This window comes from Terrapene carolina, unplaced genomic scaffold, assembly GCF_002925995.2.
Source record: "Terrapene carolina triunguis isolate 2854851 unplaced genomic scaffold, T_m_triunguis-2.0 Scaffold210, whole genome shotgun sequence".
In the NCBI taxonomy this organism is placed as follows: domain Eukaryota; kingdom Metazoa; phylum Chordata; order Testudines; family Emydidae; genus Terrapene; species Terrapene triunguis.
This window is the reverse complement of record NW_020664561.1, coordinates 46,553,067-46,569,906: the sequence shown is the minus strand read 5'-3', so window position 1 is coordinate 46,569,906 and position 16,840 is coordinate 46,553,067. Positions and strand designations below refer to the sequence as shown.

Here is a 16,840-nt window from a genome sequence, read left to right as displayed (position 1 = left end):
AGAATTTACAATCTAAGAAGACAAAAATAAACCTACCGCCCACAAATGAAAGCTGAGATGAAAAGATAGAGCAGATTGTTCGAGTCCAAGCAAAGTTATCAGGGAGATGGCAGATATATATCAGTTCTGCCACTCTTTTCAAGGTTGGATAAATGATGCTGTCAGGGGGCCACAGTTGCCATTGTTCCTCAAGTGTGGGGTGGGGCGGGGCACTGGGCCTTGTACCTTGTGTGAGTTTCTCTGAGTCCAATAAGAATATTAGATGAGCCTGATTTAACACCTGAATCCTTGGCTATTAATGATGCTTAGATTAAAAATGAACGCGTGTAAGAGGGGTGGAAGTTACTATTTTAAGGTAATGAACTTTATCACAAAAGGCCACACTGTGACAGTTTTACTCAAAAAGAATAGTGCCTTACACCTCAAGCAGTCCCTCTGATTTCAGTAGAACTACTTGGGGAGTATTTTATTTTATCTGAGCAAAAGTATTGCCCTCTGATCCCAGAATCAGTTAAAACAGGCTTTATTTTGTATGTTACTAATTTTTGGTTCAGTTACATATGGCACCAAGGGGAGAAAGGAAAGGTTAAAAGTGGCCTACATAGTATAAATGAGCCCAAAATTATAGTTGAGGAAGAAACTATGACAAGGTTCAGTGAGTTGTTTAGGGCACGAAAGAATAATTGCAGAAGCAAGTATGAGAGGACAGCATGCTAGCTGACAGCATTAGGAAGAACAAGTTATGTTTGAATCTATTAAATGGTAGAAGAGGGAAAGATTATTACAGGACTACTAAAATCTAAACTGACTTAAGGTAGAATTTGACAGATGTGAGAATGGATCTGAGGATGGCCAAGGAGCTAAAAAAGTTTTGGGCTGATGAACATGTCCAAATAAACAAACACACTGCAAGCACCACTAAGTGAATCAGTTCTCGTGCCTTTTGTTGTTCATGCCACGCTAATCATTATAAGGTCCTCAGTGACGTGCATTCATTCTTGTACCATAAAGACACCTTGGTGTTGTATCAGGTTCTTCTTGCTAAACTTACTTTCTAGCACAGGGGTCGGCAACGTTTGGCACGCGGCTCACCAGGGTAAGCACCCTAGCGGGCCGTGCCAGTTTATTTACCTGCTGACGCGGCAGGTTCGGCCGATCGTGGCCCACACTGGCCGTGGTTCGCCATCCCGGGCCAATGGGGGCGGCGGGAAGCCACGTCCAGCACATCTCTCGCCCGCGCCGCTTCCCGCCACCCCCATTGGCCCGGGACGGCGAACCGGGGCGAGTGGGGGCCGCGATCGGCCGAACCTGCTGCGTCAGCAGGTAAATGAACTCGCCCGGCCCGCTAGGGTGCTTACCCTGGCGAGTCGCGTGCCAAACGTTGCTGACCCCGTTCTAGCATATTGCAATGAGGAGGAAATTATCCAAAGTTTGGTTTAAAATAATGTTCTTAGAGCTCTCGTGTAATAAAAATCTCATTAAAAGTCAGTACTAATCTTGTATAGTAGTTATTTTTCAGCCTTATAGTGGTGATATGCTTTATCTTCCATATTACTAATAATGAGCTAATAAATATTGTTACCTTGGATTACTCTGGATACAATAATTACCAATAACTATAGGATGATACAAAACAGGAAGCCAAATCATGAGGCCTGTTACAGCACAGGAAGCATTATTTCTCCATAGTAAAACAATTTTTTCCCAAACTGTCAAAATGCCATTTTTAAAGTTATGTTGGGTCAAACAAATTACATTTGTTAAGTTTACACACAATTCACCTACTAAAAAGCCATAAATCCAAAAAGGGAAGAGAAGGAGAACTTGTTTCCTTCATTTCAACTTCAGCTTCTGAGGAACATGGAAGACCACACTTGTGTCCCTCGGAGACTCTCAATATAGCAGAGGTTGACACTAAAGCATACCTAACCACACCAGCCCCACCAGCTCCATCATTTTAATGTTTTGGGAATGCTTAGTCGAAAAATGGGAAACTGTCACCTTCCCAGAGAAAAACTTTATCTATGTCCCAAATCACACAGAATCTGTCACTCTTCATAAGGATGGAACTATCTGGACCCAGATATCAACAGTAGTTACCCTGAATCTTAATGCAGGGCCTAGGACAAATTCAGTGCCTTACTCAGAGAATCCATAAACTCCAATGGTGAAATCCTGGTCCCAGTGACTTCCATGAGACCTGAATTTAACCGGAATGTCTTCATGTCTCTATACTAGTTCCTTCTGCCTCTGTAGTTCCTTATAGATACATTCAGTTTCCATAAGATGGCACTATGCCATAGCATGTGTGGTACCATCATCTTAGTCCTCCAGAATGCAATAAAGAGCTCAGGATTCCTAAAAAAGGTCTTAGAGTGTCCAATGTTATTACTACACATTTTTCTCTAGACAGTTGTGTAGTGGACAGCAGTAACCAACAGATGTACAACTGACTGCAAGGAACTGTAAACTGGTTCATGACTATGGCTCCTAAGTGCTATCGTAATACAAATAATAAAAAAACAACTGTGGGAAACTCCTATTCTTATAAAAGATGCCATGGGCTCTTTTATGGCCATACACAGCAAACAGGATCATGGTTTTTAATGTGTCATTTTAAAATCACACAGAGAGTACACTACTCACCTTGTCTACTACAGAAAGATGAAGAACAAATTTGACCCCACTGTAATTTGAAACTGGAGATCTATAGAGTCTTTATATTCGAAGCTGAGGCTTAGTGAACTAAGCCATTCAGGGTGATGTGTAGGATTTGTTTGTTTTGTTTTGTGTCTAGTCTCAAAACTAACCTATATTTGTCTGTGTTTCACTATTTTAATATTGTATCTACTGTATAGGGGCCTGCCTTTGGTCTTTCTCTATGAAATCATGACCTGGATAAGAACTGCATACCTATGGTTTATTGTACTTGACATTGCATTCATTCAAACATCTCAGGAGAACACTTTTTCATTCCAGAGATAAGCAGGCAGGGAAGAGTGCATAAATATGTAAGAGCAATCCAAAGTTTATGAGAATTACAAGTAGTAAATTCTATGTGATGCACCTAGTCCCTTTGAAGTTCCTTGTGTTTCTTGCTGGATAAATGTATTTTCTTCAGAAATATAATCTAAACATTCAAGGGAGAAGAGTTTTTCTCCCTTTTGATGTAATATTGCTTTGATGATCCATGAATACATTCTTATTCTAGACATCACAAATGATAAATAAAAACTTTAAAGGTATAACCCTGTTCTAGAAGACGATGAGAATATAACCTACATCATGACAATGATAGAAGAACAACTGTGTGCTAAAATGCCAACTATGCAAAAGTTCAAGGCTCAATAAAATCATTGCTCCAAGAACACAAAGAGTAAGAGAATGAATACAAATTATGACAAGCCTTGTAAAAACACAAATAAAACACACAAACAACAAAGTGAAACCAAAATATGTAGTATCTAGAGAACCAAGATGCAGCATACTATATTTTCATAACAGACTTGAGTGAAGAAGTGATTAAGCCAAAAAAAAAAAAAGTATCTACTAACTGAAACAATTATTTTGCCAGAGTAGAGAAGGATAGAAGTCAAATGGCTTAGAACCAAATTCTGCCTTAATTACCCGCGTGACCCATCACCAAAGTCTGTTGGGATCTCATGGATGTAACCGAGGGCAAAATTTTCCTTTAATAATAATACTCTGCACTTTCATACATAGATCTCATAGTGCTTTAAAAAGGTAGGTATTTTTCCCATTTTACAAAAGGAGAAAAAAGCTGGAGCACAGTATGATTAAGTAACCTGCCCAAAGTCACACAGCAAATCAGTGGCAAAGTTTGGAGTAGAAACCCAGTCTCCTAACTTCTAGCTTCACACTCAGTCCATTTCTAGACCACAGCTTCCCTAACCCTTCAATAATAATTCAAATGTTGGTAAGGAACAGGGAATTCTGTCAACTTTTCTTCTGAGAGCAGAGCTTACATCAATTAACTCATACTTCTTCACTACAATAGCCAGTGAATAGTTCTGATAAATCAAGGTGAGATGGCTGTTATATTTCAGAGAGTACCCACAATGATCAATTGCTCTATGTAGGAAAAAAGTTACTGGATATTGCCTCACATTATCAGGAACCATAAGCGCAACTGTGCATAACATTTATCAATATTGCCTTTAAGTGAAGGTACAAGTATTTTTCTATCAAATCTTGAATAGAGGTTTGTAATGAGGCCCTAGAAAGAGAGAGGTGGATTGATTAGATGGACCCAATTTGGATTCCAGTAAAACTCCTATCAAAATTGTCTCAGTGAATATTACTGGACTTAAAAGTAAATCCCAGGATTTGGAATTTAGGAAGTATTCATCTCAATTTGATTTAGTTTTCTCCAGGAAACTTGGCTTTCAGCTATTGGGCTTTGACTCTTTTTAGAGGAGGTATTAAGCGTGCAAAGGGGGTAGACCTGTAAGTGGTCTGGCCTTCTGATTTCTACTAAATTAAATGTCATAACTAGCAAGTTAACACCTGACAATCCATGTTTTCAGGCCTACAATAATATTTTCCCAGATTAATCTATTCTATTAGTCCTGCATGTTTATTTGGTCTCTTTGGTTTCCCCTTTTTATAATCAGTCTGTCAGCAGAGCTTGAATCTCTCATTAAACTGCTTCTGGAAAAGTTTCCATCAGCAATCTTTGTGCTTTGGGGAAATTTTAATGCCTAACTAGGCCCTGGAGATAAGGATTTTTTTTAATTTTTTCGTCCAGCTCAATAAATGGGATGTTGCCTTTATTTTTCCCTAGTCGTTCTATGGACAGATATATCCCACAATGTACATTTCTTTTAATTTTAAATAGATTTTGGCTGGAGGTTTTGAATAATAGAAAAGGTGATGATCTGAAAGGTTATTTCGCATGCACCTCTTCTAGAGTGAGCAGTGTGATTGATTATATCAGTTCTATTTTAAAATGGTCTTGTTTCTCAACTTTATAGTAGCTTTTAAACCAGACAGTGATCATCAACTGCTATGCGGGTGCATTTCTGATCTTTCACTACTTTAGCCTCATATAAATTGTATCTCACCCCTGATTTTGAAGCTGTAAACTCAAGCCAAATTAAGAGGAATCCAAGTCTAAAATCAGAAAGAAACTCACATCCAATTATTTGTTAGCTTTGGAGAACCAGCTGTTGGACCTTAATGACCCACAAGCCCACACCCTATTTACTGAGATTATTAAAAAAATTACAGGATGACTTGACCAACAAAAATGGGATATTTTCATCATTCAAAAGATAAAAGAATGTGCTATGACTTGGATTGCTTCTGTTATGAGACACTGCTTCAGAATATAAGGACAGTTAGTAACAATGGTTCCGCTGATTCTATTAAGAAATTATTTAACCTTAGAGGGGACTATAAAAAATTGCTGGGAAAAAAAATTGGATTAGAGAGCCCTTTGGAAGGAATTTGAACTTGCTGCCTCAAAGAAAAAAATCATCTCTATTTTGGAATTGGTGGGAATGGGATGCAATCTTAACACCAAACATGCTTAGGAGTCCCACATTTTTCTGCCTTTTGTAATGACATTCTATCTATCAATCGTTTGTTATGATCTATCTCAGTGGACCTCATCATCTCTAGAATGGCCCCAGTCTCCACCAGGGAAGCTAGAATATTGATCAACCAAAAATGCCATAACAAAGCTCCTGGGGAGGATTTTATCCTAGCAGTAGCTTACAAGGACAATATTGATTGGTGGGACCTGTTGTAGCAAAATTATTTACTAATATAAATAGTACAGGGAGTTTTCCTCCATCTTTTGAGAACCCTTCACAGCCAATGGCCAGAGTTAGCATAGAGTGGAAAGGTAACCTAACTGATCCCATCACAAAGGGTGTCCACCAGGTAAATTTATTGGCCCCTTTCTTTTCTAATTTGTTAAAGAGGCTGTGGCTATTTTAGAAGGGTTACAGTTGTTTACCCTCAACATTTTGGACTGATTTGTGTCCAATCTTTCCTTATGCAGATGACAGGATTTTGCTTTCCCAAACTCCTCGGGACTTGAAGCACATGTTATGGGATTTTAGCTTTTTGCCTGACCATAAATTATAAGAAAACTAAAGTAATTTCCTTTGGCCACAGTCTACAGACCAAAGCAGGATAAATGGAAGACAGATGGACGTTATATTGAACAGGTCTGTTTTTCCCCCACCTTTTTGATATTTATTTTACATAGAATGACCAATGAGACAAACAGAGGAGAGCCTTAAGGTATGTGCAAGCAGTGCTTCGTTTCATCCATGTCCATGGGGGCAATTTAATTGCAGTGGCTGGCTCAAGTCAGTGCCCAAATATTATATGGTTAGGAAATCTGGGGCTTAAGAGATTTTAACTGCTAACAGTTTGTGCAAAACAAATTTTTAAGAAGAATGCCTGGCCTCCCAACCTACAGCTCACCTGCTTTACTTAGGGCACAGGTAAGAGAATTCACTACTTTGATCAAAGCTCAATACATTTATAGCACTTACGGGCTGTGTATTCTGCATATAAATTTAGAGCACCTAACAAGGTAAAATCTGGAGGAACAGCTTAAAGAGACACAAACTTTAGACTTCCTCTGGTTTTTGCAAGCCCATTCCTTGGGATTCTCAGAACCTGACTAGGACTGTGTGCAAGAGTGTGAAATCCGTAATTGAGCTTAGAATAAAAGATATTTACATACATCTGGATATGTCAGTCATCCATAATATAAGTACGTCCCCTTGGCTTCCTCCTCTAAAGTACATTCATAATTATGAGGAATATTTGGCTATTTTGAACAACAATATGTTACAGAGGGCCTTTACAGTTCTCCATTTTCTGCCTATGCAGTTGGCCTATTTAGAAAGGAGGTATGCTGGAACTGAGAGACAAAATCATTTTTGCCCATGTGGGTCTGGCCAAGTTGAAGATTTACCAGAAGATCTACTTTCTTTTTACCTCCATAACTTGTCTTAGAAGCCTTTCGCTACACCAGCTCAAAAACTAGCATACTCACTATGTAATGAAAATGTTTTGGTTATATGGGTTGTCGCTCTATTTGCCTCAGCAGCAGCAAAAATTAGAAAAAAAAATATGTGAAGGAAAGGTTCCTTATAAACTAAATGAACCAATGAATTTCTAACCTTTATCATCTTATTTTCATATGTTGATGGGGGTGGAGGCATTCTTAAAACATGTAACTGATTCTTGGAGAAGGGCCAATCTTGTGTTTTTATTTATTTTACTAAGTTGTGTTGATTTAAAAAAAATTATTTTGCTAAAGCTAAGGTTCTAAATTAATAAACTTGACTTTGCCTAAATAAGTAACATTCAAAAATAACAAACAGTGTTAAAGAAATACTTGTGGAAATGTCCACGTTTCTATGTCAAAAATGGCTATTTATTTCAGCATGGCTGACATGTCCTTGTGTCAGAAAGCTCTAGTGAGACAGAGAATTGTTTCCCATTGGAGTAAACAGTCAACTTGAATACCACTTTAAAATAAGGTATATATACTTTAAATTGGAAGGGTTGGGGGAACGGGGTTATTTGGTGTACCAATAGTTTTGTTTTAAAATTAACTTATTTTTATTTAGTTTACAGACTGAAACTTCCATCCCCACAGCACATACACACACTTCTATTGAAATAGTTCTCCTAAATTCCTTCCCCATTATCCACAGACAGAAAGACTGGGCTATTGGTATTTAAATTAAGCATGCCAAATTTTTGCATGAATATTTTGTTTTCTTTTGTATAGTACTACTCCATACTACAGACAACTCTTTTATTAATTATTGTGGAGTTAGAATAAAAGCCGTGGGAATTAAAACATTTCTGTTAGCAACTTGTTTTCCTTTCTTCTGCCAGGAAACATGAAACTTGAAGAACATATCAAAATTCAGAATTTACAACATATACTGTGCTCCCAAAACATAAACTCTGCCATGCTGCATATGCTGTAATTATAGTATACATTAACACACAAAAATAAGTTAAATTACATTTAACAAATGAAATGGGAATAGAAAACACTGCATACGTGCAATGCGGCTGAGTTAACGTTACAGAAGCAAGCTTAGTTTTTGAAAATTCCTAACTTGATATATCTAACTTCAACAATGCACAATTACTAGTTTTTGCATTTTATTTCACTTTTTTAAAGGAAACAATGAAAAAAACAACATCTGCAGTTCTTTTAACTCAAGAACTTAAAAATACCATTGCAAACACCAATGGATAGTGTAAATTCACTGATTCAGGACTAAGAACTGCCTGGTCATCTTATAAACTCTGCATGCTCCCACTCATTCTAATGAAAGCATTTTAACTAGGGAGTCTTTAAAAACCTTTAACTACTCACCCAAATTTATCAATACATGTTGAAATGTGCCAAACAATAACATTGTCAATTTCTTCTCAAATTGAAATTAGTGGGGGGAAAGTTTTCTATATCTCAATTACATGAACTTTTTGACTATTTGGAAACTTAGGTTCATGAAGAATATTGACGCTCATTTATTAAGAAATGCCTCACACAGAGAATACATGAATGAGCTGTACTGGCTTCCAATTAATTTCTTGGTAGAATTTCAGGTGGTGGTTTTTACATGTAAAGTCATAATTGATTTGGATCCAGGCAGCCCAAGGGCCTCTTTCCCTCTGTGATATTACTAAAGCTGTGATCACTGGGATGCTCTAATAGCTCTAATGTGATTTAGAAGAGACAGACAGATAGCAGGGCATTTCTGTAAATAGTGCTTGATTCTCAAGGTCACTTCTACACTTGGCCTGACAGAACCCAAGTTGTTAACCATTAGGGAACACTGCAAGGCTCATGTAACTGTTCAGGATTTTTCATTGGTTTGATGAGGATTTTTTTTTTTTTAAATGGCATGTTGCTTTATATTATTGAACTGAGACCTGGTTTGGAGGGGGTGAGCCATTAGTTCTTTAAGCTATGCATACTTTGTTTCCTTTGTTTGCATAGCATTTACACCTTTAGGCACTTTTGGGGGTGTGGGGGAAACCACTTGATTTTTAAAAAATTAAAATATTGTATGTCCCTTATACCATAACTTCATCTTTTGTTTCTCTCAAATACTTCTTCCTCTCTGCTTATGGACAGTATGTACAGATTAGTCATACTGATTGCCAGTTGATGGTTAATCTGTGTACTTTCCCTTTATTTTAAATTTGGGTTTAACATATTTCCATAAATATTTAATGACAAAATGGTATGAGGGAGGTGGTATGAGGGAGGAGAGTTTTCTTCACAGGCCAAATCTCTAATTTCAAATCAAGGCCAATGACTGGAATCTGCACTATGCCTGTTTCTGGTCTGCAATATTCCCTAAACTGATGTATTAGTGGTCTTCAGTGGAGGATGCTGCGGAGCCACATTATCAAGTTTCAACTAGTCCACTCCATACTATCACCTGCCAAATGCTACATGCTTGCACCCAGGAAACATCCCTGGAAAAGAGCTCAGCGGTAGAGCCCAGCAGCAGGACTGGGATCCTGTGGGTCCCACATGACCCGCTGCCATAACAACAGAATCGGGTAAAATGTACTTTGTTGCAGGCAGGATTGGGTGGGTGGGGGGGAAAAACAGAGTGCAGTAATTTGTGGGAAAATACTAAATCTCTCATCAGTTTGTCATAAATAGAATTTCAGGAATTTACAGGAAGTTTTTCCTTTATTTTAAATAAAGGATTTAATACTTAAATTTAAGTGAGGAATAAAAAGAGATTTGATGTCTATTATAACAGAAGTGAAAGTATTTTTACATAGTTTAAGCAACATTTCTTTTATTCTTTTAGTGGTAAAAATTGTGTGTGAATTCTGTTTATATATAGACACAGTAAAAACTGTGTTATCCGGCACTTTACCAACCGGAAAGCTCTAGAAACCAGCATTTCTAATATCTCTGATTTCTGATCCGGGCAGCTCACCTCAGGCAGCTCCCTGCAAGCAGCAACATGTCCCTGCTGCTCCTAGGCAGAGCCCACCCTGAGCGCTGACTCCACAGTTCCCATTGGCCGGGAACCGTGGCCAATGGGAACCGTGGGGATGGCGCCTGCAGATGGAGGCAGTGTGCAGAGCCTCCTGGCCGCGCCTCCACCTAGGAGCAGCAGGGACATATTCCCACTTGTGGGGAGCTGCCCGAGGTGAGCGCCACCCGGATCCAGCACCCCAAAACCCCTCCTGCACCCTAATCCCCTTCCCCAAATCCCCTCACGCACCCAAACTCCCTCCCTCCATTCGTAAGTATAACTCTTAGTTAACTGGAATTTTTGACTAACCAGAACCCCCCATTCTCCCAACATGCCAGATAAAGCTTTTCCTGCAGGATACATTAACCACATTAACATTGTGGGGTTTTTTTGTAGCATGAGGGAATCTGTCTCTCTTGCATGATTTGCGTGATCTAAGGTTTTTGCAAGTGGGAGTACGATAAAATGCAAGAAACAATGGAGGAGCGGGTGGGACTGGGTATTGCGGGGCAGGACAGGAGCAGGATTAAAAATAATAGTTCCACACAGGACTCTACTCTGTGGTAGGCCGGAGGTATACACCATTATTGGATTCCCAAATCCTGCTCCTCCTTTTATGGTCAAAACCTTCCATACCTCTGGAAGACTGAGGAGGAGTTGGCTCTCTAGCAGACCCACATCAAGGAGATATGTCCTCCAATATGTGGGACACTGGATTCACTAAATTTTTAAAAACCAAGTGCTTAAATCAAAATAATTTGTTCTCTCGTAATACAGCTATTGTTATGATTCACTTCTCAGATAATACCCACATTTTACAATCACATTTAAAATAAAAAGACTTCTGCCACCTTAGTGCTTCATGTTTTACAGATTCTTTCTTTGACCATTTTCCAAAGAGACATGCATGGTGGGCATTATTTGCTCTGTCAACACTTTCCAGGTTAGCTGCAATTTCCAACCATTATAGATTCAGAGCAGGTGTAGAGTCAGACTGTGAGTGTATGATTTGAGAGCAGATTATTTCAGCAGATAGTAAAAATGAACAATTGTGAATAAATGCTGTGAATACTTTCAGCATTAGCCTGGCTCACTTCCATAATGACAAAACCCCTGATATACTTATTTTTGGCGCAATCATCCAAGTGAACATTCTACAATATAGTACCAAACATCTTGTCCTTATTATCATTATTATTGATTGGCTGGGTTGTATAGATGTGATGTATAGACAACTCTATATGAAAATGAATTTGTTTTACATCTTACAGGAAAATTCAATCAACTTGTAAGATATATAGAGATTAAGATAAAATGAAAATAGAATAGAAATAAATAATGCACTAGAAATTTTATTTGCAGTGCAAAAACACTATTTATGACAGCTGTGCTTTCTGCCATTTAGTTGATTGCTATACAGTAAACTAAAGACACATTCAGAGACTCTGCACTTTAGCCATCAAGCAACACAGAAGAATTTTGTTGAATGATTTCTTCAAATACTGTATATTGTAAGCACACAGAACCTTTTTTTATTTCTGGAATAGCCATAGGTGTATCATTCCTGACTATACCTTGGTTGTCCTTAAATATTTACCTGCTATATAAAGTGATTACAACTGTGATAAAGTATTTTATAGGTTTTCTAAATATGTACTTATTCTTCTGCATTAAAAAAAAATCTCCATTTCCATCCTGAAAAAATTAAATAAAAAAAAATGTACATACCCAAATCTTTTTCTAGTTAAATATCCCCTTATCCATCTTTGAACAATCACAACTGGTGAGTGATGAGCTAGAATATGATTGATTTTTGCAATGATATCTTTTACCACATTTATCTCCTCCTCAACGGTTGCTTCCTGTATGAATTCAAATGAAAATATGTTGAATATTGTGCCTTAAAATCTGTACTTCTCTAATAAATAATTTTGAAACAATGTATTTAAAAAGGATTATTATTTTAATTTTCATTCCATAGCTAACAATTGAAGGGGAAGAGCAAGGTATTTTGCTCGAAGAAAACTTAAAACAAGCAGAATAAAAAACTGTCAATTTTTATTGAAACAGAGCTGAGAAATAATTTATAACCAGAAGCTGAGTCAGTACCCTCCTTCCCATATAAAACAAACACCTGTCGGTGAGACTATTCTGCCTATTGTAGAAATGTAATTCATTTTAAATTACAGAAAAGCCAGTTAGCGCTATGAACATAAAGATAACCCTAGATTATTACAATATTATTGTTACTGTAGGACAATGAAAAAATACTGTTTTCTTTCATTAGTAAGATATCTGAATAACTGAACAGGTTATGAATTATTAGGAATTATGAAAATGAGAATATAGTTTGATTATAAATACAATAAAAAGTAATGTAAAACAAGACACAGCTCACTTTTCTATACTACTTCATCAAGCCTAAAATGAAAAAAATATACTTCTCATTTTTCACAAAATTTTATCTCTCTTCTCAGCTAAAGGCTCCATCTACTAAACTGTTTATGCCTAAACCCACACGGAGTTGGCCTAAAATACAGGTTGCTACTTTATACAGCCTGCAGCAGTTACAAACATTCAAATTCAGAAAATGTTACTACAGTCAAACATATCTTCAGCGGTTACTCAAACGGACTGACAAAATTGTAGAATTATGCATAGTACATTTGGATATGCTTAGAAGAGGTCTCTTAAATCAGAAAGATGCCTTATATGGGTGGGTTTCAAACAGATTTCAATATAAAAGCACATTAAACATTTTCAAGCATGGTTTTATTACAATATCCTAGGTATAATTTAGAAAAAAATGATAGAAGGTAATATTTTCAGTGTCTATCCCTCCCAAAAATAGAACTGGTTCCTATTTCAGGGCCCAATATTCTAGCTATTACTAATGTGAGTAGTGCCAATGAAATCAAGTGGTATCACCCCGTTCAGTAGGTTGGTGTTTTAAAGGTTACATTTTCTACTGTTTTTAATTTTTCTATTGTAAACCATCCAAAGAAGCTGTGAAGTTAACTGCACAAATGTTTTGTCATTATAACCTTTTGCTACCACCTTCAGTCAGACATAGTCCCATCTCCACTAAAATAGTTCCAAAAGGAGGAGGGGAAAATAACATTCTTGAGGGGTTTTCCTATTGTCTGCATTTACTGAATGCTTTTTCTCAAGATATGTTAATACTTTAAGTTCCCCATATTGTTTTCATCCAAATATATTTTGTCACCTTTGGGATTCTTTCTATGCTTTTGGAACTTCAGAAATGCAGGGTTTACGAGCATCAAAAAACACCTCTGAAAGTTATTCCTCTTAAGGCAAAGATTGTGTTTTCAAAAACCACTTTAACTAATAGCATATATCAATTTCTTTAAAGTTATAAATTTTATGTTAGGCAAAAAATATTGTAGGAAGACAGAATCCATTTTTATTTTAGTACAGATGAGTTATGCACATCTCTGATCATCACAGCTCCAAGTTGCACCTCATTTCTAGTGCATTGTAATGAAAATATTCATGTTTCTAGTTGGGTTTAACATGTTTGTCTCCCACTGCAAAAATCCACCTCTAATTGATGGGGGCTAGGAAGAAACATCCATGCACCACCTAGTAATGACTGTTGTCCGAGAGAGAGAATAGTAAACTACATGGTCTAATGGTCCGATCCACTGTCTCAATACCTATTTTCACAAAATGAGAGGTGGCGCATGTTCCATAGCAACAGTGCAAGAGAACAAACTATAATATTTGGATTCAGATAAGAATCTTAAATCTACCCCAGTTCAATGTTGTTCAGCTCTAGGGTTTTGGCTCAGCACCATTGCTGAATAATATATGACTATATTTTCAATTTTTGTTGCGATACAGCAGCTAATTGTCCTATTGAAATAGTAAATGATATTGAAGTTTTTGTGTCATATGATGCAATACATGATTATTACATTTCTGCACCACAGATTTATTTTATGAAGTCAGTGTTGTGCTATTCTAGTACAAAAGTGTGGTGTTTCTTATAACACAATTTTTCCATTACTTTTCAAGTAAAAATTTCAAAGAATTATCATTTTTAACTACCAGTAGGATGCACATTGCAGAGGGAAAAAATGAGTGATTGATTATAAATAGACTCTGGAAATTATCTGCATAAGCAGCAGATTTATTTCAATGGTATATGGTATAATAAAATTAAGTAAAACAGTCATTTACAAAACATTAGTCATCAACCTTAGAAGACATTAGCTTGGATGAATGAGTTTCTGACATGATGCAGTTATTATCCATAGCCACTGTGCATTTAGAAGTATTGTATGGCAAATCAATGCTTATTGTCCTATGTGCTGGTACTAATCGAGAGGTTTTCTTAAATACGTGTGTCAAGTTTTAACCTGTGTGACTGAAGAACCTCTTAATGTCAACTGACAAGTGCAGAGGGGTTGCTGGACTCTCTTGATTTTAGCACATACATTCTTGTTCACTAAAGAATGTCATATGAGGTCTCAAATGAAAGTTGGTGTCATACTGGTCATCAGTATCATTGTTAAATGTATGCACAGGTAGACTGTAAGGATTTATGCATATATACTAAAATATATTCTTAAAGTTTGTATCAAGGTATTAGTCACCAGCAAAGGTGAAAAACATATTGTTTACTGTCAGACAGAACATATCTCTCCATTTATCTGTTTATGTGTAAATTAAGTATTGTCTCATTCACAGTGGGTCCCCTATCACCAGTCTTGATTGAATGCTATTTAAGGAGGATAAGAAAGAACTTCAGAAAGGATCTAATAGGAAGAGAAGTACAGTGGGGGAAGAGAACCTTATTGTAAACTGTACATTAGAGTTAGAAACAAAATAGACACCCTGGCACCCTTAGGAAGAAAAAGAACAGTGTTTTTGCATCATGCAAAAGGGGTCTCAATCAGTGTTTGAAAATGCTAAAGAGCATTTTGGGTGAGTTAAGCCTCTTTAGACAGATGAGTACGGTAACTTGTTAGTTGAGTTTAGTCTCTAGAAAGCATGTTATGATTTTGATTTACATATAATCATTTGTTTCCAATATTTTTACTCACTATTACTTGAATCTCTATTCTTTAACAATAAACTTGTTCTTGTTTTCACTATAGATATATTTAAGTGCTATGGTGTAAAGCCAAGTGTTGAATCTTATGAGCTGGTGTGTACTGTTCCTGTGGGAATAGCAGCCCTGGTAATTCTGTGAGTGTTCACTGGATAAGGGGCTGGACACTACAGGTAACACACCGAATATTCAGGGGTTAGTATGTGCCTGTCGCTACCTGTACAGAGAGAGGGAGACCTGGAAGGTAGTACTTGGGCTGCCAAAGACTGGTGGTTTCAGGGAGCTGATCTACAGCTGGCACAGACAAGACTATGCTAAGGGCAGGTAGTTGTGAGATGCCGCACAACCCTGGTACTCATGGGGAGCGACACAACCTGTTTGAAATGTTCATATACTGTATGACAGATTACTGAATTTTGTTTTTGATCAAAGCATAGGAATACAATGGCAAACCAATGAGAGTGTACTATATAGATAGACTAAGCATTTTGATCACATACAACTGTTTTGATATATAAGTGCTTTATTCTACCCAAAAAATATGGAACACAGTTTTAACACAGCTATCATAAAATGTATAAATCAGTGCAACACAGTCATATAAAACATTAACATTTTATTAACGAATATCTAATGTAATTCGATGTAACATAATTGCTTACCTTTCGAGGAGCATGGCAAAAATCAAGGAAAAAGCTAGGGCTAAATGGTTTATATTTTTGGGGAAGTTTCCAGTTCTCAACAATTTCCTCATCAGAAATTACATAGTAATCCAGTGCTTTGAGTGAGAAAATGCTGTTAACAACAATATGCCTATATGCTATTCTTAGACTCAGTGGAGTATCAAACAAGGTGAGGCCTATCAGATTAGGACAGAAAGATAACGAATGCACATTATCCAGTTTTCCAATTCCATTGTCATGAAGATAGAGTAGATTTAATTCCTTCATGCCTTCCCAAAATGTTGGGCCAGGAAGATGCTGTATCTGAAATAATGATGAAAATGAAATTTTGAATTGTGTAGTTTATTAGATCCTAAATTATAAAATGCCACAGTGACCAATACATTATGTAAGTAGCTGAAACTCCACTAACTATACCGGGGCTGTATCTGGACCCTAATTATTATTTAGAGCTACTGCATGATGTGACCAGGATGTCACCAAATACGTAACCCTCCCCGGGCATCACGGCTATGAGCTATAACAATGTAAAAAGGTTAAACATTTTGAAGCTAATTATTACTTACAGGATCATAAGTTCACATATCTATCAAACCACAAGTCCCCACAAACCACATTAGGCAGCAATTTTGGATTTGCTTCTTCTGAACTTTGTTTTTCAGCATCTTTCCGTTTGTGGCTTGTCTCAACAGATCTCCAGCACACACAAAAAGAGCAGAAGGCCAAATCTAGTTGAAAACTTTTGCTCCATGAATTGAAAAGACATTTCCAATGCCACATGCCAAAGGCTTTATTCCCAGTAGATGACACTTTTTCAACCCAAGGAGAATAGATTTTTCTATTTCCAAAAAAACAAAAACAAAAATCCAGTTCCAATCTATTATATTTTAAGAGTATTAATGGAATAGAACCATGTAAAGGAAGATATAGACCAAAGATAAACAAAAAAATCTTAAAAGTAAATTCTATAATAATGTGAACATAAGAACAGCCATATTGGGTCAGACCAGGGGTCGGCAATGTTCGGCACGCGGCTCGCCAGGGTAAGCACCCTGGCGGGC

The 16,840-nt window shown here is 37.0% G+C and overlaps 1 protein-coding gene across 1 annotated transcript in view; it reads right to left on the bottom strand.

Moving 5' to 3' along the window:
• The window catches only part of LOC112107618 (leucine-rich repeat and IQ domain-containing protein 3), a 56,535-nt gene that overhangs the window by 34,763 nt on the left and 4,932 nt on the right, over positions 1 to 16,840 (bottom strand). The window contains exons 3-4 of the mRNA XM_026655645.1: positions 15,759 to 16,082; positions 11,748 to 11,881 (exon numbers count right to left, since the gene is read on the bottom strand). Of these exons, the coding sequence (XP_026511430.1) occupies positions 11,748 to 11,881; positions 15,759 to 16,082 (458 nt within the window). The remainder of the gene's footprint in view (positions 1 to 11,747; positions 11,882 to 15,758; positions 16,083 to 16,840) is intronic.